The following is a 23,664-nucleotide window of genomic DNA, read 5'->3' on the forward strand; positions in this document are numbered from 1 at the left end:
TGTTTCTATTAATAAGTTACAATAAAAGAGAACATAAGAGGTCTTCCAGGGTTTGAAAATATTCTATTATGGTGTGTATCATATATTTTTCATAAAGGATTGTTTCAATCCAATTATCCAAAACTTAGTATAAAAATACACCACAGCTGCAGAGACAAAAACAATTTAAAATAATGAGCCCAGAGGCGATTCTGACTTCTCTGAATCCGCAGACTTCATTAGGATGACATGCACTTACTTTCTTTTAAAGAGAACTGTAATGAACACAGTGTTTACTAGGTAATGCGCTGTTCTCTATCTCATTTCTACTTAGTTCAGAAGTTACTACGCTGGAAATGAAGTAATTTGAAGAAAGAGATAGATCAGTCTTAAGTATCTGGTAAGGCTACAGTGCTTGTAACAATCACCAATTTAATTTAGAGAAGGCCTTACTTCCCTTAATTCTATGAATTGTTCTAAACTGTAATGTTCTGGAAGACACGTGGGGACCTGTAACAATTCATTTTCTAAAGCAAATACAGGATTTCTTTGGCTTTGTGTCTTAAGAAAGTATCTCCCAATTGGTTTTCCCAATAGTTTGCAATTAAATAACCAAATTCACTTCGATTCAGATTTTGTCAAAAATGCTGCAGCTTTTTACCTGTGAATGAAAACGACCGTGCATCACGTTAGCTCACCATTGCCAGAATAAGTAACCAGAGCGCAAATCCAAAGTAACTAGCTCTATCTTACTCCGAATAATGCTCTGCTGCACATAAAGTTTAATTGACTCATTTCACTCTGCCACTGTTAATGGAGAGTCCACTCACCATTGGGTTCTTAAAAAACTCATATTTGGCATAATTTTTTCTAAGATACAGCTTATTGTCTTCTTCCATCCCCCAGTGAGACAGCACTTCAACCACCAGCTCATGGTCTTCTATTGTTCTTTCTGTAAGAATGTTTCAATGAGAGGGTTGATAGACACAGAGATAGTTCAGCAGACAAACATGGAGATACACCCAGCTACATCAGCACACAAACATACAGAGTAAATTATGTAGGACCCACAATGCATTATTAAGCAGCAAGTTTTGTCTAAGTTCTTAAATACCTACACTGGCAAGATTTCTTTTCAATTCTGAATTATTATATTGACTTTTGTGCCAACACAGTCATCTAAAAAGAAAATTACATAGAATATCACAAATGCCATTTCTGCTAATTCTCAGTCTCCTTCTATTGCTATGTAAATTGCAGTATAAGTTTGATGACAAATCTGTATTAAGACATGAGAGCTATTCTTTCTTTAACTCATCATGGTGCCAAAATTAAAATATTTGCTCCAGGTTTGAACAATTCACCTCATTAAGAGATGAAGAATTTTGACAGGTTCACTGTGCATTTTAAGACTCATATTCTAGGTAGCTGAAAAATTTAAAACAGTTGCTTTAAAGGGAAATTTCCACTCGTGTGGATACAATTTTTTGTGAAGCTCAATTCCTTGTGGCACTTTAGACTCTCAAAACTAATTCAAGGAAAATAGATCCTGTATTAACAAAGAAGATAATTAAAGTAGGAAAGTACTTAGTAGAAAAGAAAAAATATCAAATGAACCAAGCAGTGGTAACTTTAAAAAAGTCAAACATAATCAGCATAGCATCTATTGTAATGTAAACTGTGATGGTATTTCTATTATTCATAACATCCCAAACTGGAGACTACCTATACACCCATATATGGAGACATAAAAATGATTTTTAAGAGCACACTAAAACTATATTCTACAATAATCCCACAGAAATCTCAAAAGTGAAAGAAGATGTATATTGCATGAGTCCTTTCACATAAGGTTCCGAGTGAGGAAAATTCATCCATGTAGCCAGGAATAATGGAGATGGAAGGTGAGTGGGGAGTGCATGAAGCAACTGAGTGAGGTCACAATTCTGCTCATTTCTGTAGATGCTACTCGGGAACAGGCCGTGTATGAAAAGGCACGAAGCTGCCCCCATGGGTTGAACTCCCCTTTCTTGGTGTAGCTCAGTCTCCAACAAAAAGTCAGGAAATTTTAATTATGAAATTGCCGATATGGAAGAGAAAGCCTAGAATAGCTAAAAAGGGAATATGGACTCCTCTGTTCTTTAAATGTTCCTAGGACCTCTTTGAAAAGAAGCAGCAACGTCTCAGAGGTTCAACACTCAGACATGATCTGGGCCATATTATAGGAACCCTTGTAAGCAAACACACTTAAACAGAAACCTGTTCTCTTAAAGGAATTCGTCTCAATGTATACCGATGAGTTGTAGTAACTGCTCATGGGCAAGCCAAATTCCGGCCTTAGGTGGATCAGATACCATTGTTGCCATCCCACTGGCTTGTTCCTTTCATTGCTTCCGTTTCCAGAACCCAGGCTTTGGCCTCATTCTTTCCTTTCTTCTCCAAATGAAGTGGCTCCTTTTGACACTTCCATAGAGTTCCCCAAAGTGAATCTCTGCCTAAAATTGCCCTCCCCACTGCTGAGATTCTCCACTCCCTTAAAAAACATTTGCCAAGAGCCAAGGTCCACACCATCATTTTTTTAAAACAATAGATCAGAATCATGACTCAGTGACACCCCCAATTTCACATCTGGCTCTAAGTCCTGCAGAAATGAAAGTTAAACTTCCAGAAGATATTTGTGCCTAAAGAAGGTAAAAACAATACCATGCCCGTGGAGGACATAATTAACACAATAGAAAATAGATATAGATAAATAGATATAAAATAGAAAATGAATAAACAAGATAGAAAATCAGCCTTAAAATCAATAGATATAGATAAATAGATATAAAATAAATAACAAATGAACAAGATAGAAAATCAGTCTTAAAAGAAAAGAAGGTAGCCGGGCGGTGGTGGCGCACGCCTTTAATCCCAGCACTCTGGAGGCAGAGGCAGGCAGATCTCTGTGAGTTCGAGGCCAGCCTGGTCTACAAGAGCTAGTTCCAGGACAGGAACCAAAAAAAGCTACGGAGAAACCCTGTCTAGAAAAATCAAAAAAAAAAAAAAAAGAAAAGAAAAGAAATGAAGGTATGATGTATTCTAAACATGATAAACCCTAAAGACTCTGTACTAAAATAAATAAATCTTTTTTAAAAAAAGACTCTGTACTAAATGAAATCAGACAGACACAAAAACACTGCCAGGAGGTGGTGGCACACACCTTTAATCTCAGCACTCGGAGGCAGAGGCAGACAGAAGTCTGTGAGTTCAAGGCCAGCCTGGTCTACAAGAGCAAGTTCCTGGACAGGCTCCAATGCAACGGAGAAAAAAAACAAAAATAACAACAACAACAAAAAAAGACAAACACCCCATAAAAAACCCCATAAAGGTACCAAAAATACTCCAATGTAAAGTAACAGAGAAACAAATAGGAGTTTCCAGAGCTGGCGGGAAGGAGAAATAGAGAATTACTGCTTAACTAGTAAAGCGTTTCAGGGTGGGAAGAGAGCATCCTACAGGCAGGTGCGGGTCTACAGAGCTTATGTGGCGTATACACCCACTGAACTGCATAGTTACATTGGCTAAGATGCTAAATTATATTTATGCTGTTCTTCCACAATTTAATAGTGTGCTTCACTACCCTTACAATTATCTTCCTTTCAAACCTAGAAGTACTTGTTCTTCTTCAAATATTATTTTCGTGAATGTTAATATCATCTCATTTTGCCATACTCTCTCAAAGAAACGTCAAACTAAAAATCCCTTCAGCATGTTTTTCTGCCTCCCACTCTGTGTCCTTCACTCCTAATAGTCCCAGCTGTCCATTGTGCTCTCTCCACATCCTCCTCAGAAACAACAAACCACCACAGCCCATTCCCGATGCCACCATGCCAGTGGGCCCCCATCTTTTCTCACAGAATCTCTTTGCTAGTCCCCAAACCTCCAGTTACTCTTTGTATCTATGATGCACTGGTGTCATAGCAGTCAACCCTCAACCACTGCCCATAAGATAACTGCCCAAAAGACTTATGAATTTATACTTCTCATGAAATGAAACTGTAAGAGCTGGCAAGGACACCTTATCCATCCATCTATCCATTCAAATTGTTACCAAAGGCCTGCAAGAGTCAGATGCTCCTCTTAGGATCTGGAGGGTTTGAAATGGACAAAACCAGAAGAGAAGGACTGCCCTGGTGAAGCCCCTAATAGGAAAGCACAGACAATAAATAAAATGTAAGCCCTTTAAAGATGGCAATAAACTCGACAAGAAAGGATGGCACAGAGAAGACAGAATGTGCTGAGAGCAAGGGAAAGGTCTCATTTCCAGTGGCTTTACAGAGAAGGGCCTGTGGTGAGGGTGATCTTCCAGCAAAGATGCCAACAAGAAGGCCAGAGCCAAGCACACACTGAAGAGTAAGAAGGCTGCGCCCGGGGTGAGGATGAGGCTGGGATGTGTGATGCACAGCAAGGCGGTGGGCATAAGTAATGCTGAATGAGTGACAGGACAGAACCAGGAGAAGAGATTCTAGAGGCGTAGAGAGAGGGGTGTTGAACCCCACCCTCCAGGATAAGGACTTACGGGAGACAGTACAATGAACAGAGGAACAACATGAAACAACAGGTTTGGACTGTTATAGCAGCATCACACTCACCATTGACTGTAAAGTGGATTTTTAACAATTCCAAGGACTGAAAACATGAAGTCCACTTAGGAAGTTGATTGGAGTTAACCTGGGCAGGCTAGATTAGATGATAGAGATTAGACTGACATAGTGGCTGTGGGCTTTGTAAAAGGTGGGAGGAATCTGCATGCATCTGAAGATCTAAGCAGTGGGAACCAAGGAAAGACTCCAAATGTGTGCATAAAAAGGCCACTGCAATTTTCAGTCTAATCTTGGAAGGACTGCAATTAGTAAGAAGGAACTTGGAAGACTTAGACCACGCTAGTGCGGCCGAGAGATCAATGGCCTGCAGCGCAGAGCGGCATTTTAGCAATCTCTGAGTACTAACTTCCGTTTATCTTCCCACAAATCTAGCTCATGCCTCTAAGCTAAAATGGGTGCACATGTTGCACACAGAGTGTATACCTATATTCTTTGCAACCGCCAAGAGAAGAAATTCAATAATGATAGCTGTGTCCTGGCTTTTAGTGATCTGTGTTTCTTTGTACAGTTGCCTGTCTCTAACAATAAGGAAGAAGTTTATGCCCCGCCTTGAAGGTATATCAACACAGAGACGACAAAGCAACAGACAGCCATTTTCTTGATGGTTAAACTTCAAGATATATGTAATCAATCTTTGGCAGATCAAATTGCTTAGGAAGAATCCCGTCTAGCATGGTCCTCTGCTGCCTCAGACAAGGATCCAACCTTATCTGCAAAGGGAGTTACAGGTAAGGGAATAATGAAGGAGAGAGAGAGCCAAGTCAGACCCTGGGTCATGTAGGAACCAAGGACTCTATCTGCTCCCCTTCAGGAACAGAAGCACTTTCAGGGTGCCATGGTCCCTATAAGCTGTAATGTGAAGAGTGACTAAAACCATAGACTTAATTTTTTAGTCCTCAAGAACCCATGCATCAAATAGAAGCAGATGTTGGTGGCAATGCCAACCTTACAGCATACCAGGATGAGTGTTATGTATTCAGAAGGAAGGTGGGAGAGCTGAAAAATCTAAATAAATAAATAAATAAATAAATAAATGAATAAAAAAGGCCTTGTGTTTTTCATAAAGGAAGAATGAGACAAGCAGGAGCTTCCAGAACATGGAGAAGACAGTGACGCAAGGGTAAGATAAACACCTTGGCCGAGAATGATGTCTCCCACCAGGATGCTGGAAAGGTAAAAGGGGTCTCAATGGTCGAATATAAACATTTCAAACCAAAGGCAGCTCACCGCAGAACTTGAATTATTGACCCCAACAGCACAATCTGGACTGCCAACAAAAACCATGAGGTTAAATTCTCTGTTTTTCTGATATCCGGAGAAGCAGAGTCTAAAATCTATTCCAGTTACAGGAAGAGATTGCATCTCTGCGTGGCTCAGTGTGTGAGCATGCCATTGATACATTTCAGGTGTATAATGCCCTAAATAGGTTGAATTATGTCCCTAAAGATACCAGAGCCTAACTCCTGGAATCTGTAAATGTTATCCTACCAAGGACAAGCCTTTGCAGACATTCAACAACAAACATACTGAGTTGAGGAATAAAGAGTTAGTCTCTCAATCTATCTGTAAGCATCCTTCAAAACACAGAAAGGGATTTGAAATAGAAAACAAAGAGAATTGAAATACAAATTAAAGATTTAGTGATGTGGCAACAAGCCAAGAAACATCAGCAGTACCCCCCAGAATTGTGGAAATACACTTCTGCAGTTTATAGTTCACCAAGTTCGTGGTAATCTGTTATGAAATGATTATGATAACCTAATGGGCAAGTTATGTTTCTGTTTTAAAGCTAACCCAAGCTGTCCAGGTTGGCTGAGCCCTTGCATCTGACCCAAACTGATGGCCTTTCTCCTGCAAGACACTGCTTCAGCCTACACGGAAGCTCCCATTGGTGCTTACACAGCCACCTCCGCAAGTCCTAATTCTATAACCAGGAAAAGTATAAGTTACTCTCTTATTTCCTATTGCTTTAATAATCTATTTCTTCTGATTTTGGAATGTGTCCATATTTGCTAATCTATCGAAAATAAACAATCATGTTCTGAATGTAAGGAGAATAAAAGTAACAGCTAAATTTCAAGTTATCCAATCTTCACCTTCCATAAAAGTAATTTAGATCATTTGAGTCTGGGAGGAGTTCAAAATTAAATATAAAATGGTTTGGAAAAAATCAAGCTGTATTTGTAAAGTCACAATGAATAAGAAAATAAAAAAATAAAAATAAAAAAAAACAGTGTGGTGTGTGTAGTTACCAAGTAGAATGCAGTCTAGTGCTTTGTTGACATCACACACACACACACACACACACACACACACACACACACACACAGCAGAGCCAGGATACAGATCTGGAAAGGGAAAATAAGCAATGGAGTACTTCAGGAAATTCCACAGATCTCCAGTACTGAATGTTTGAAAAAAAATGCAAACAGTAAGGTCAGAAGAATATCCTCACAATATTAAGAAGAAACATGCTTTCAAAAGGCTATGAAATCCTAGGCTCTATTTAAGAAAGCAAAATACATCTGCTCTACTCATTTAAAGCAATACTCTGTCTCTCATCTATGGATAATTCAGATAATACATAAATCCAGTAAAGGTCCACAGGGCTGAACACAACTATGTTTTCTACCTCATCATCTACAAGTCTGACAATGAACTTAAAGTTGTCTTCGCACGGAATGTGGCTTTGAAAAATTACATCATATTAGATATTCCTTACACAGCCATCATCATGGTCTCGATTTGGAGGCACGTAGGTATTCCATCCTCCAGCTGATTTCATTCCTCCAGGAGCCACAGCTACAGAGATCTAAATGACCCTAGCAGGGACAGCTGATGACCAACTAAACACAGCTTGTTGTGACTTGTTTGCTTTTAGCGAGGTGGCTCACTAAATACAAGCGTTCGTAGGCATAACGTTCAACAGGAAGAGACACAATGCTGGGGCAGATCTTTCTGAGAAGACGACAGACAGGTAATGTGTAGAGGGAGTGAAAAGCTGCAGAACACCAGTGTAAAAGCCTAGGCACTGCCATAAACCATGCTACCAAGACCTGGTTATAAGGAGAAAAACAGCAGCTCCCTTGGCACCAGATGAATTCTCCTCATAATTGTCCTCCTTTCAATATACTTTAAATACAAGCAAGTTTTAGCCAGCTAACTACTCCTTCTCAGTTCCCTATATTTTTTTAAATATTTATTTACTTATTATGTATACAATATTCAGTTTGTATGTATGCCTGCAGGCCAGAAGAAGACACCAGACCTCATTACAGATGGTTGTGAGCCACCATGTGGTTGCTGGGAATTGAACTCAGGACCTTTGGAAGAGCAGGCAGTGCTCTTAACCGCTGAGCCATCTCTCCAGCCCCCCTATATTTTTTAATGCAAAAAATTCTCCAAAACATAGCTCTTTGATACTGTGTTCAAAATGAGAATGAACTCCAGCCTTTGAATTGCCACTCAAGAAAGAACCGTAGGTGCCATTTGTGTAAATCCATCTCTATTATTTTAAAGACCTTGTTTGTTTGCTTATTTGTCTGTTTGTTTTAACTTCATAAAATCGACCTAGATACTCTGTTAAATGTTACTAAAACTTTCCAGCTGCAACTTTAGTTCAAATTATGAAATGATCCCCACTGGTTCATGCGTTGAACAGCCAGTGGTGTTATTCCGGGAGACTCTGAGGGTGTTAGTAGGTGGGATACAACGTTAGGAAACAAGTCCTTGGGGTCCTTTTGCCTCTGGCCCCTTTGTTCTCCACACGCCCCAGTAACCATGATGGTCTGATAATTACAGCACGGAAATGTGGGAGCAAGTGAATGGATGCCCCCCAGAACTGTGAGCCAAGATAAAAGGCCTCCTGCTTGAGGTAGTTTAGTTGGGCACTTGATCAGAGTCACACAAAAACAATCAACATGGACACATGCTTTTTTTGTTTTGTTTTGTTTTTTTAAAATCATTTTATTCACCAAGGCCATATTGCCTGCCCTTAGATGCCTAAGGAAGAACTGGTTAAGCCTCTTTCAAATAAGCTTTCTGAAGTTTCTTTTCAGACATCAGAAAGTGAATTGTGGTCATCAAACATCACTCATACATAAGTAAAGAATACCAGGAAGGCCTCCTTAAATTACTTCAAAACAACGAGTAAGAATGAGAAATGGGAAGAAAAGCTTCGAGGAGTCTTAATAATGTTTACAACAACAGCAACAAAAAATGAAAACTGCATATTGTTTCAAATTTTATTTTTGCTTTTAATGTATTTGCAGGGTCTTGCTGTTAGAAAAAAAGTTACCAGATAATTCTGTTTTCTGCTTAATTTTCAAGAACTTTTTCTTTGAGAGAAAACAAAGAAAAGAGAAGTTTCCTCTGAAAGTGTTGATTTAAGTTCAAAGTCTTTTAAGAAACTTCAATCCACCGAGAATGGGAGTGCTCACCTGTGACCTTCTGCCTGGATTTGTTCCCTGAATCCACTAAAAGCACTGCGCTCGGCTCAAATAGAAGGCAAAGCCCTGCTCTTCTCATCGCTTGATAAGAGGAGAAACAAAGTAGCTTTTTCTTCTAATGCACCTGGAAAACAGTTCTTCCTACACCATTGTTACAGAAAACTCCAGGCAACAAATAAATGTCCCTTGTATTTCCCAGAGCTGAGTTGAAGCCACCTATATTTTGCCAATCTTATTTCCAGATCAAAATGAACAGCCTCAGACCAAGCAAAACAAAACCTGAACACGAGAAGCAAAAAATAAACCGGAGCTCAATTTCTAAAGAGCTCCTTAGTCTGAGAATGCTATTTAACACCACCAAGAGCTCCCAGACAACTGCCAATCAGATTAAGGCCCCAAGAAAAGTCACGGAGAAATGATGACACTTTACCTTGAAGGCTTACAGATCGTTAAATTCATTTTCCATCAGATCAAAATAACCTATGCATTACCTCAGATTCGCGATGGCAACTTTAACTCACAGAAAGACTTCTTGTCCTGCAAAGGCTTGTGTCTATGCTTGCTCCAGTCCACTGGGAAAGCATGCAGATCGGACATGCTCATAAACAGCCTCCATGGACTGCATGTCACCAGGCACATCCTTGGGAGATGGACTAAATATCCATCTGAGCATGGGAACTCTATGGAATGTTTTCCAAGTCTCTCTCCTCACTGGACTTCATAAGACAATACTTTGAATAACTGGATATAAACACCTTACAATTCAGAGCAAGTGCACTCAAAACACATTTATTTGTCTTTGACCGTGGGATGCAAAGATGAATGCACAGCCAGAATCCCTTATCTCACAAAAGTTCTATCTAATTTTAACGATAGGGTCATTAGGAAGACGGTTATAAAAAAAAAATGGTACAGCAGCTAAGAAGATGGGTATTTAACCCTGCTTGATACTCTAGGTGTCTGTGCTACTCCAGGTGTCTGTGCTACTCCACGCATCTGTGCTACTCCACGTGTCTGTGCTAAGTTTTTAGGGAAGATGTCACACACTATTGGTCACCACAATGCATCACTAATTCTACCAACCAGAGATAATCAGAAAGCATTCCTCCTTGGCTTTTCCCCCAGGTGGACATAAGGTTATACATGTAAACATTTCTCATAACATTTAGAAAATAATGCATTTGGACATGTTTTATTCAAGTGTCATCATAATATTATATTTGTCAAAATGAGTCATTTCAAGGTTAAGTTTTTACTTATGAGGGTGACACACACATATATATGTGGAGGAAGGGAGCAGGAGAGGGAGGGAGAGGAGGGAGGTAGAGAGAGAGAGAAAAAGAGAGAGAGTGTGTGTTCCCATGGAGGCCAGAAAAGGAATGTACTTCCAGCTGGGCATACAAGGAAAAAGCAGTTGTGACAACCTGCCCCCTCTCAGACACAGAGGATGACTATACCACACAAGACTGAGTGTATGGTGGTAATGACCTTATCTCGCTTTCCCTCCTAGTTTGTGACACTAGGGGAGCTGCCATCAGTCTGGTCAACTGCTAAAGAAAATACCACATTTACCTTGTTGGCATGCATATTCTGTGAGAAAATGCTAAAGGCACTAAAAATAACAGTCCAGGTGACCAAGCAGGTAGCCAGATAAAGTAAGTACCTAAGGATCCTAATAGCATGACAAGGAAATCAAGCAGCAACAAGGGCAGCGTGTCCATGACTTTGCAGGTAGAGGAGGGAGGCGTGAGACACAGGCTGAGCACCCGAGGTGTAGGCAGGCAATCCCGGTCCTACAAATGACTGTGGGTAAAACTACAAGCCTCGGGCTCTTGCCCAGATGGATGAAGTTGGTACCCAAGGGGTAGAGGGCCAGCTGTGAGGCTACCATAATGCCTGAAGGGGAAAACAGTGGGATCTCAGGCAGTTCTGGGGACCTGCCAAAGAACCAAGAGGCAGTTTTACTTATAGACAATTCCTACTGTTTCCTGGTAAAATATTTTCTGGCTTAGGGACTGACCATGCCACCAAGATACTGCATCTGAGAGCACAGGAGGTCAGGGCACATGATTCTCTGCACAGAACACGTCCTAAGGGCTCCACTGAGGTTCCTGACGGTGACAAGGGTGGTCACAACTCTAAAATCTGCTAAGTTATACCCAGCACAGAAAGACTCACTCCATACTGGCTCTAGACAACAGGGAAAAAAACACGGAACCTCTTCTGTTTAAAACAAAAGGAAAAAAAAACCTGCAGTTGCAGCTTAGGAGCAGGTAGCTGCAAGCTCCCGGCAATGTGCAACTCCTCTTGGCTTTGAGAGATGGTGTGGACAGGCCTGCGCGTGTAAAACTGGTTTCATTAAAAGCCTCCGGTCATTCATTCTGCTTATTAAAGCCACTCCACGGTAGTATTCACAATGGAAATCTACGCTGCTGTAGCAATGATACTAAAACACAATTAATCCCTCTTCCTGAAGAGTGTAGGTTTGTGCTCGAGGTATAGTGTTAATTGCCACTGCCCTGTACCACAGCTTCAATTAGGAATCCAAATGGGAACAAGACAAACATGGATCCCATTAAGTTCCAGAAGAGTTGGAACTGAAGCCACACCCAACACACACACACACAGAGAGAGAGAGAGAGAGAGAGAGAGAGAGAGAGAGAGAGAGAGAGAGAGAGAGAGAGGCAGCTCCGCTTACTGAGACAGCAAATGGCTTCATCTGGGGAACTGTAGTGACATCCAGTGGCTGTCAAGGGAAGTACAGAGCCGTGTCTATGGAAGTGTATTGCTACAGAGACCTTTTAATCTTAATGTCTGTAAAACTGCATTATCAGAACCATGTCATACTATATCCTGCCATTGAACAATTCAAAGACTTAAAACCTAGTGAGGACATTTACTTTCAATTATTTAGCCACTTAAAATTCTCAGCAGTCAAGCGGCTGATCGTTCCCAGAGAGGCTTCAAGCATATTCTTCTTCCTTTGAAATTCAGACATTCCACAACTGTCTTGACCAAGAGAAGGTCTACCAACACTTTCTAAGCAGGTAAACAGTACCAACACCACTTTCAGAAGTGTGTGTGTGTGTGTGTGTACACATGCATGCGTACTGTGTGCATGCCTACCTGCCTGCCTTTCTGTCAGAGTCTGTCTATCTGTGCCAGGGTGTTGTATAGTAATCTCTTACTCAAGTAACCACATCTGACTTTCAAAGTGGTGCCTGAATCATAGTCAGAACCCCAAGTTTGCACCTCAAACACTTTAGTAACGGAGACATCTCCCAACTCGAGAATTCTTTTAAAGCACGTCCACCAAATAATTCTGTTGTCATCACCATATTTTTCAGAACAAATGAAACAAAGGTAAAGAATTATACAGTCATTCCAGAAGTGAATGACTGTCATGATGAATATAAAAAAGTCCTCGACAGTTCTTTTAATAAATCACTTGAAGTAATTTGGCTGTCAATAGTAAGTTATAAGAAATGATTTTGATGATTGCTCAGTAACATTTATATGGCAAAAAGAGAAGCAATGTGTGTGGCACATTGAACACCTGCCATCAGATATAAACATAAGACTTTGCAGGTGTGATTAAGTAAGGATTCTAAAATGATGGTACTGCTGTAGATGAAGAGGGAGGCTCTAAACATGGCTGGGACAATAACAGGGGGCTTGATAGCGACAGAAGAGAGGTAGGCTCTCAGACCAGAGGCTGATCAGAGAGATGCATCTTTGATCCAAGGAATGTTGGTAGCTATGAGAACTGAAAAGAAGAAAAAAGGCGAAAATTCTATCTTAGAGCCTTCAAAGGAATCGTGCAAGCCTTGACTTCAACCAAAGGCATTGACTTCACACCTCCAGGCGTGTGGGACAGTAAACAGCCCTGTTATAAGCAAACGAGTTCATGGTAACTTGTAACAGCAACCATGTGAAAGCAGTGCACAGTGGAACGCATGAAACAGCGTGCCAGGACTCACCCCTTCCTTTCTCATCTACTTAAAGACAAAAGCAGGCTTTGCCACCTAAACACCTACAAGAATAAGAAAGTAGAAAATAAAATTACTGCCAAACCCTGTTCTCACTCTAGAGGGCAATCAATTGTTTGTATTTCATTAAAAGAAGACCCTACTTCCCATAGCCAGGAGGATAACTATATGTTTTTCTTTGGATTCAACTTCTTATTTAGCTTCTTTAGGATCACCAATTATAGACTCCGTGACCTTTATTTATGGCTAGAAACCAATTATGAGTGAGTACATCCCATGTTCATCTTTTTGGGTCTGGGTTACCTCACTCAGGATAGTGTTTTCTATTTCCATCCATTTGCATGCAAAATTCGAGAAGTCATTGTTTTTTACCACAGCGTAGTACTCTAATGTGTATATATTCCACACTTTCTTCATCTATTCTTCCAGGGACAGAAAATTAAAATAGTTTCTTGACTGTAACAAAAGATCTATTAGGTAGCTAAAAGTCTTCAGCCATAGTTGATTGAGTACATTTGTCAAAATTTTGAGGGGTGTTATAAAAATGAACCATGAGCGGTGCATTTTTTTGGTAAAAAAAAAAAGAAGAAGAAGAAGAAGACCCTAAAACTCTCTGCACAATCCACAACCCAGAGAAGTATCCCATTAAATATTTGAGAAAAGATACTATTTTAAGTTTTGATTACATTTTTAAGTCTTCAAGAAAAATCTAGAGTGTATACCAACACTCAAGCAACCAAACAAAATCTTTTTCTGCTAACTTCTTGAGAGATTTTCCTGCATTATTATGAGATTTGACAGTGAAATTTAACTCCATCTCGTGGTTCCACAATTGATGTAGCTCCATCATGATTTAACTAAAGAGGGTGACAAATTCACACCATTTCTACCTTTGTTCCTATTCTGTGCTTTCTTTGTCCACCATCCATGGCACCAAATGAAAGAGAAAGACTACTTAACACCTAGTTATCTGGTTTTGTCTACAGGAAGAAAATTTTTGCCATCTGGTGGTTGTGTATCCAGAAGGGACACTATTAGACAGTAATCTCATATTCTTACCTACACCGGTGTGAGCCAGGTGCTCAAAAAGGGTCCAGCTGTTGTCATCCACATAGTGGTTCTTCAGGATCAACAGCTGGCAAACATCTCGGGCGGTGATGTCGCTGGGCACTTCTAACGCCCGGCTGGTCTCATCCTCGCTGAAGACTTTAATCACCTGTGTTTGTAAGAAACAAGAGAAAGAGCTCAGGGAACCCTGCTTAGTGTCTTGGTTCCTTTTCCATGACAAAACCCCTGAGAAAAGAAACTGAAAGAATGATGGGTTGATTTTCGGTTCATAGTCACAAGAAATTTGCGCCATCTTGGTGGGTTGTCATGGTGACCGGAGCTTGAAGCACCTGGCCACAGGGCATCTGCAGTCAGGAAGCAGAGAGAGATGGATGTTCACGCCCAGCTCACTTCCTTTTGGGTACAGAATCCAGGGCCCAGCCCATGTAATGGGGCCACTCACATTTACATGAATCTTACCATGCCAATGATCACAACCTGAATAATTCTTCAAACATACCAAAGCTTCTGTTTCCATGGTGATCCTTTCTATCTCAGATATTCAGCATGAGGTTGGCTTAACTAATAAAATGGTTACCATGGAAGCAAACTAATATGTCAATCATGCCCCAGTTATCCACACTCTGCTTAATGCCAGAGAGCTAAGATCACCTGCTCTGCCACACCCCACATGACACTAGTCCACACACATGTTGGACTTTACAAGCTGAAGACTTTCTCTTCCCAGATATCTGCTGATTTGCATATACCTGCCCACCCTTGAACCCAGTGCCAATTGCCTTGTCTTGTATAGCTATAGATTTGATATTTTTTCTTCAGTACTTCCACAAGTAAATAATATTATAAAATATTGTCCTATGTCTGTGATTTCACTTAACAAACCGTCCTCCAGGTTAAGACATGAGGCAAATAGAATTATTTATTTTCTTTTGACAGAAAGTCTTACTATATAGCCTGGGTTGACCTCAAACTATTTAACTCAGGCTAGCCTGAAATTATCAGTGGTCCTTTTGCCTCAGACTTTCAAATGCTGAGATAATGGGCAAAAGTTACTATGCTTGACTCAGGATCTCCTCCTTCTAAAAGGTCCATTATGATCGCATATACACATAAACACTACAGCTTCTATATACATCTTTCCACTGTGGGGACACAGGTGGTTTCTATACTGTGGCATCATTAATAACTTTACAATGAGCATGAAGCTACAAATGCCTATAACAGATAGCAATTTCAGTTCCTTTGAGTGCCTACACTTGTGCACCGGGTCACGTGGTAGTTCTCTGTTGAATTTCCTTAGAAACATCTCTGCCATTTCTTATAATGACTAATATGCCCTTCTTCCTGCATCCAAATGGAAGCTTTTCTCCTTTCTGCTACATCATCTCCAGAGTGACGTCCTCTGGTCCCTGGGAGATGGCACCCTATAGTGTTTCTGATTTATACATCTCAGTGCTCAGGGCTTCTCACAGCCCTGTCACCTGACCATTAGACTGCAGGGAAACAGTGTCACTCATTTCTCACTCTTATTACTTTCTGATGTTGAGTTGTAGGAAAGAGATAGCAGCCTTATCAGATATATGACGCTCAAATATATAGGCAGTTCCTTGCTATATGCAGCCCTTCATTAAAATATTCCATTCAAACAAATGTCATTCTTGTAAGTCATCAAACTTGCCAACTGAGCATAAGCCCCCATAAAATTCCTTGTGTATTTCATCTTCCTTCATGCATCCACACCCAGGCACCAAGCCATATTATTCAACATCTCTCTTTTCTCCATTGTCTAAACTAAGTTCCGCTTGATGGCTAGTCTGGCATTTTTCTCACCCTCAGGTCTATTGAAAGCTATGAGCTTCTTATCAGTATTCTACATTTTTCTTTCCATATATAAATTTTGCAAACAATCCAAGGAATTTGGGTGCTCTACACTGAGACATAGTCATAAAACCCAGAATACAACAGACTATATCTAGACAGACATTGGCGTTTCAAGTACAGCAGTTTGGGCAAGGGCTCACTAGGTATTCACATGTCCCTTTAACACTCCCTTTCTCTCCTGCAGTCCATGTGGCCATGGAATTGAGTTTTAGTCAGCAGAACGCAAGCCTGTGGAACAGTGAGCCTCTAGATCTGTCCCATAAAATTCTACCACATGTCCTGATTGTCTTTCAGCACCCTCCCACAGAATAAAAACAACTGCACAGCCTTGAGGAGACTAAGGTCATGGACAGAAGGAATTCTTGTCTCCAAATGACTTCAAGGACAATTCTCCACTAGGAGTATCCTTGTGAGTAAGAAGCAAGTGTATGTTCTGTTAACTCTGTGACTTAGGAGTGAACAACTAGAGCATCCAATGTCCAGCTGAAATGACACAGAGTTAGAAGTTCCTACAAAGGAGCCACTCGGCATTCACCAAGCTGTGCTCTGCACGAGACTCCCCAGTATCAAGAATTATCTGTATGAAGCTAGTAATCAGACAAGCATACACATGGCAATGGAGCCATTGCGGAGCTGTGTGCACAGACCAGAGTGAGAACGAGAATATGCAGTCCAGAAAACAAGCCTATCATAGGAACACCAGCATTTACACATGGCCAGAAAGTCAAGCAAAGGCAATAGAGAAAAATATCCCTGTTCAGTCTTTATGAGACTGGCGCGCTACCTACTGCGCTGAGGCACGTCCTGTTCAGTCTTTAAAGCAGCCTTTATTGTATTACAATGAGGTAAATTCTCTCTTACAATGGAGAGGTGACCTAAGGTGAAAAATCCTTCTGTGTATTAATGGGAGGATATTTATCGAAAGTATTAAAAGGTTCATTCCTTTGACTCAGCAATTTCACTTCAGCAAAAATATTTTTAAAAAGTTGTTTTGCTAACTTTCGAAAGTGACTTTTAGGCCAACAAAACATTCTTCCTAATTTTAATGACCTGAGTTATCAACAATAAAAGGAAATAAAAATACCTCCATAGAACAGACTGTTGTTTGGGCAATCTTGAAAACATTACCCAAAGAAATTATATAAGAATATTTCGAGTCAGGCATGGTGGCACATGGCTGTAATTGCAGTACTTGAGAAACAGAGACAGGGTAATTCAGAATCCAAGCCCAGCCTTGGCTACAGAGTGAGTCTGAAGCCAGTCTGAAAGGTGGGGTTTAAAACATTTACAGCATACAACAAGCTTCCTTAGCCTTGGCTCCCAGCCTCCTCTCCCTCTTTTTATAACTGTCATTCCTTTTTAACCCCCCCCCCCACCCGCTTCCCCATCACCGTGATCAACTATCTTTTCAATTGTGGCTACTCCTTCTCCAGCTCAGACACACTCTACTTAAGTTCTGAGGCTGGATTTGGTGGAACCCCAAAACTGGGAAAGCCAGGGATATGGAAATGAACCAGAAAGGCCAGTGTGTAAGAGCCAGCAGAACTCATACAGATATCTGTTTAACAATCACAGTATGGGATCTCTTTCCTTCAGTGCTGTAGGTGTTGAGATGTAGACCAGAGCTGCTACTGGTCAGAAACACAGTGGTAGATGCAACCCAAATAGAAGAAGTCACATGGCAATATGCTGAATGTTTGTGCCCAACACAATTCGTATGCTGAAACCCTAATCCCAGAGTGGTAGGATGACCTCTGCTCTGGCCTTTGGGGGGTGATCAGAGTAGGGAAGAGGATCTCTTGGTAGCAATCAAGGTTTTACGGAATGGGTCACTCTGTGATCCTAGGGGATAGAAAACATGACATAGGCCTATAAGCTGTCTTTCCTGTATCATGTGATGCTCCACCTGGAACTCACGTCTGTGCTCTACATCGCCCCCCCCCATGTTTATTTTGGGAAATTCCTACTTATATTTCACCTGAAATCAAATGAACTCCTCTTCAGAAGACTGTCTTGACTGTTCAGGACTTCATGAAGTATCCTACCCACCTGTACTAGCAAGCCCCCACCCCCAGGGCAGTTTCTCTTTATTCACTATTTACATTTGTATCCCAGTGAGCTGCCTTAGGTCATCCTGGCTTAATCAAACTCTGTCAAGCAGATGCAGCCAGCATCCACAGCAACGGCTACCCGCATTCTACACACAGTCAACATTCAATATACCTTCTTGGCATTCATTTTAAAACTATTTTCCACCACAGTAATTATAATTACTCAAAAAAATCTTTGCTGAGGAACGTTCTTGGTACACACAACTTTTCAGTGGGAAAAAAACAATTCCAGGTTGGAACTGATTCAATATGGCAGACCGGAGTTGCAAAGCCAACGAGGCGGCCATGGAGTATCAGGATTGTTGCTAAACTTCCTTTCCCATCATCATCTGTCTCTTAGAAATTCCCTGTCTGGCGACTTGTGTGGAGTTTCACGGTGCTGTGTTATCATCTTGGTAGGCTGTTGCTTGTAGGGCATGCCTCCTACATCTGGGTCTGGACTAGACCAGGGCTGACTTTCTACCGGACACACCCACTGTGCCCACGCTGCTGTGCCTACAGTGTATTTGACCAGACTCTGAAAGAAGCCCCTGCCAACAGTCACATGAGCATAACCGGATTCAGTGGAGCAATGGTGTGTCCCTGAGCCAAGAACCCAGGCAGGGTGCCTGGAGAAGGATGGGTGAGCTGCAAAGACCCCTGCAGCTTCCTGACTGCCCTGTGTATTTTCTTACAGCAAACTCTCATCACCTGGTGCTAGAGAGGCCTGCTTCTTATTTTCCATTTCCACCTTACATTTCACGGAAGCTACGGAAATGCAAAAGCTGGAGACACTCAGAAGGTATGCACGATGGTAACCGAGGGCAAGAAAAGCACAGGGCAGAAAAGAAGGCTGGGAAGCAGACAGTTTATCCACCCACCCAGGACACCATTGCTTTCCTCCACTGTCACAAATGATCAGGATTGTAAAGAATTGAGACATATGACCTGAGAGCCTCATTATTTTATTATGCCTATCAAATACATCTGTTACTAGCATGTAAGTACTACTAAATTAAATTTCAGAAGCAAAGCCAAAAGAAACTTTTCATGAACTTGGGTCAGAAGGCAACTGAAATTCACGGAATAAGTGTTATTGATTTCAAAAAACAATATGTATTGAAAAGAAACAATACTTTGGTTTGAATTCTATTTCAAAGCCAGATTTTGGAAAAAAAACTGCTGCTGTTTTTCAAATCTTTACTTCTGTGTATATGTATTTATGTGTGTGTATGTGTGTGTTGTATGTATATGCACATGTGTATATGGATGGTATGATTAAACCTGTGTGCATGTTTGAGTGGTATATGTATAGTGTGTATGTGTAAGGTATGTAGTGTGTGTTTGTGTATGTGTGTGTACCTGTGGGGCATATGTTGTTGTGTGTATGCATGTCTATGTTTGTGGAGTGTGTGTGTACATGCATGTGCACGTGTGTGTGTTTGTGTATGTGTGTGTGTGTTTGTGTACCTGTGGGGCATATGTTGTTGTGTGTATGCATGTATATATTTGTGGAGTGTGTGTGTGTGTGTGTGTGTGAGAGAGAGAGAGAGAGAGAGAGAGAGAGAGAGAGAGAGAGAGAGAGTTGGGTGCCGTTTTACCTAAGTTGGCATTCTCCTGCAGCATAACCCTGGGGTCTCTGGAACCCATGCAGTAAGACAACATTTGTCCTGTTACTAGTGCAGAAGGGCAGTTGAAAACTCTGTTCAGTGTCTATTTATCGCCTTTAAACATGTGAAGACAGAAAAGATAACCTAAGCCTCAGCTCTCAAGCAGAGTTAGGTCTCTTGCATAAAGCATTATTACACTAAAACCTTCCTATCCAAGAAAAAGAAATCGACTCCTCACAGAAGCCACAGGCCTGGTGTGTGTAAAACTCAAGCTTGCACTGTTAAGGATCGTGGGAAAACAAACAGCACACTGTTCTTCAGGTCCCTTAGAACATAATATTAGTATCCTGTTTCCTCTACAGCCTAAAAGCTAAAAGGGACTGAAGTTTATATAATCATGCTATTTAATAAAAGGATATTATTCATTTCTAGTTAAGTGACCCAAATTCCCAGCTTGATTTATAATGTGAAGAAAATAGGATGAGAAGACTAATATCACTGGAAATTGTACACCAAAAGAAAGAAATCCTGCTTGGATCCAGAGAATAGCAACCGACTGGCTTTAGCAATGGTGGGACATGTGATAAGTGATTTCTTGTTGTTTTTTAACAGATCGGGAAATGTATTTAAATTATACGAACATTTTTTATAGCAAGGTCAGAGAAGCCTTGAATCTTCACATTCTTCTAAATAAGGAATGCTGTGGCCCGAGATAAGAGGAGACAGTGTAGGAGTTTTGAATTAAACAAGCCTGTGTGTTTGCTTAAGGGAATGGAAATAATGAATTCATCCAAATCTGCTTTTCAAACATTGAATCTCTAAAACGGCTCTGCTCCAAAAGCCCCTGATATTCAGGAAGCGCTGTTCCTTTCTATGTCTCTACTGTACTCTTTCCCTAGGTGTGAAATACTGAGAGCAAAGGAGGACATGGTTTGGAGGAAACACATAATAAAGTCTTACATTTGAGAGAAATATTTAATAAGCATTATACCTGAGCACAAGCTGTGAATTTTTAATTAGTTAGTGCACTTCAAAACAGGTAAATGTCACTAATATTGACCTTCAGGAACTGACAGACAGGGCCCTGTGCAGCCCCCACCCCAACGACCCTTCCCCCCTCCTTTATTTTCAAGAGCAGAGCACTTTCTAGAACACAGAACCTTTGCAATAGCGCAGATACCACTGGCACTACACAAACCATCTCTCCCTCCAACCTACTTTTCTTCTCTAAAATCCAGACACGCCATTATTTCTATGAGAGAGGTTTCAATGACCTTTTCAGTTTAGGGACAGAGTGTCTGTCCCATGTCTGGTGTACCTATGCCATCAGCATCAAAAGCCCTTGCTACTCAGAATGCCACATGACATCAATGTTACAGCTGCCTCCTATGATGGCCCTAGCAGCTAGTGGAGCACAGAGCTCATAGTGGACAATTGAAACAGTTATCACAGCTATTCCATGGTGAATGAAGCCATTGTCGGTGGCCCTGTGTGAGGCATGAGGGATTCCACAGGAGCAGTATTGAACCCTCAAGTTTGAAACCACACACAGAGACCAAAGAGAAAATATTAGCAAGTTTTCATGGCATTTCTCAGCTGAACAAAGGCCAAGCAAGGGAGGACAGTAGTGTATTGTCACATTTGGGGGTGTGTGAAAAGTTAAAACACATGGAGAAAAATGGGGTTGGAGAAGATATTATGAGAAAAGGTACTGAGAAAGAAAAAAGCAAATATAATAATAGTAATAATAATTTTGCAGAAAACAGTCCAAAGTGCAGACACCAGGGCTGCCTTCACATGACTAGTGGAGCTTCACCCTTGCCGACAGACCACGGAGGGGAGGGTGACCTCACCTAGATCTGCTGGGCACCTACCTGTTTCTTTTGGTGCCACTACAATTGAGGATAATTTCTATAACACCCAAATTACAAGGCGCCTCTCAAAACTAGCAGGGACTCTCAGAGCATGGCGAACAGTGAGGGCTGATGAGAAGCCAAGGACAATGGCACGGGGTTTTGAACCTACGTAATGTGCTGGCTTTGTGGGAGCCTAGCCAGTTTGGATGTTCACCTTCCTAGGAATGGACGGAGAGGGGAGGACCTAGGACTTACCACAGGACAGGGAACCCTGACTGCTCTTTGGACTGGAGAGGGAGGGGGAGAGGAATGGGGGGAGGGGGAGAAGGGTGGGAGGAGGGGGAGAAGGGTGGGAGGAGGGGGAGAAGGGTGGGAGGAGGGGGAGGGAAATGGGAGGCTGGGAGGAGGTGGAAACTTGTTTTTTTTTCTCCTTTTCTCAATAAAAAAATGGAAAAAAAAGGGAATGTAGAAATAATTTGTAAAAATACAAGTGTTGTATAGTATTGCACAGTAGTGGCAAGAGAATAGACTGTTGAGTAGTCTCATGGTGGTGGAAAGGGTTGAGCTGATAAAGAGGATCTGCTACAGATCTTCTCTTTATCACATTTGGAAGATCTAGTTTGAGTAGGCAGGTCTCTCAAGGCTCTACTGACACGGGGTGTTTAAGTTCCCTGCTAATCTTTTATGCTCAAGCCCACCTCAAGATGGAGGGTCAATGAGTTTCCTGTGAAGGAGCACTGGCTTAGCAGCCATTTGCTTTTTCTTTTGCTTCATTTAGACAGTTACAGGGAGTGCCTAGTCAACGACAACCAACTCAAGACTCAAGGACCTGCAGAACCAGGGATCTAGTTTTGCAAACAGACCCAGATGCACTGGGGAAGACTTAGAATGTACCGAATTAGTTCACCTTCCTGCATCGGGCAAAAACGGCCCTATGTTGCCTCAGTAGTGGAGATGTCTTAAAGTTGACCTAGAAAGAGATTTCAGATTGCCACACATGAGACCTGGCTCACAACTAGTCTTTCACCCTAAGCTACTCCCACATACATATGAACACAACACACACACACACACACACACACACACACACACACTACATTTCTGTGCATTTGAATCTAAAGTGTGCTATAGAGAGTTAAGTTACAAATCCCACACTAAGTACCCAACGACTTCATTCATGACAATGTCTCTGAATAGTCAGTGCTTTAAAGTGATGTGGATTGCCCTCTGTAAATACCATTGGTTAATAAAGAACTGTCTTGGGCCTGCTCAGGGAATAGAGGTAGGCGGGGAAAACTAAACTAAATGCTGGGAGAAAGAAGGAGTTAGAAGCCATGGAACCCTGCCAGAGACAGATGCTGGAGCTTTAGCCAGTAAGCCACAACCATGTGGCAAAACACAGATTAATAGAAATGGGTTAAATTAATATATAAGAGTTAGCCAATAAGAAGCCAGAGCTAATAAACTAAGTGGTGATTTAATTAGTACAGTTTCTGTGTGATTATTTCGGGGCTAAGCACCCAGAAAAACCAAGCAGCCTCCTTCAACATTAAAACACATGAAATTCATTAGGACTAACTTTTCTCTGCAAGGCACAAACCTCAAGTGCTAACACTTACTCATACTTAAGGGAGGAACATACTGCTCAAGCTTATGCTGGGCACAGTATTATCCAACTATCTCCTTTTAATTTTTAAAGAACCATTTATTCCCAGAATAACCACTAAGTGTCTAAGTGAAAAGTTCAAAGTCAGTTCACACTAAGAGTAAAATGGACAAATGGAGAAGAGTAGAGAGGAAAGAAATCACAGGGAGAAAGGGACTACAAGGGGAGAGAAAACATGACACGTTCAACCATATCACACTTATTGAGACATGTGGTGTCAGTCCATGCACTGTTAGGAATTGTTGGCTTTCACTGATTTTTAAAATATTGTTTACAATTTAATGTCTCAGAAACTCACATGAAGCTTACCACAAAAGGTATATAGTATTTTAACTGGAGATATATGAAATAATATTTTCATGTAATATATAGTGCCAAGTAGTCAATTATATATGCTACATACAGTCTTTCTGTGATATTTACGTGTTACT

At 41.1% G+C, this 23,664-nt stretch overlaps 1 protein-coding gene across 3 annotated transcripts in view; it reads right to left on the reverse strand.

Annotated features, from left to right (window-relative positions):
• Grb14 (growth factor receptor bound protein 14) overlaps positions 1-23,664 on the reverse strand; it is a 98,681-nt gene that overhangs the window by 23,603 nt on the left and 51,414 nt on the right. For all 3 annotated transcript variants that reach the window (XM_041631667.1, XM_041631666.1, XM_041631668.1), the window contains 2 exons: positions 14,122-14,278; positions 810-931 (listed from right to left, as the gene is read on the reverse strand). In XM_041631667.1, coding sequence (XP_041487601.1) covers positions 810-931; positions 14,122-14,278 — 279 coding nt within the window. The remainder of the gene's footprint in view (positions 1-809; positions 932-14,121; positions 14,279-23,664) is intronic.

This window comes from Microtus oregoni, unplaced genomic scaffold (assembly GCF_018167655.1).
Source record: "Microtus oregoni isolate MIOR12 unplaced genomic scaffold, Mior012 000037F_ref0000500, whole genome shotgun sequence".
Lineage (NCBI taxonomy): Eukaryota > Metazoa > Chordata > Mammalia > Rodentia > Cricetidae > Microtus > Microtus oregoni.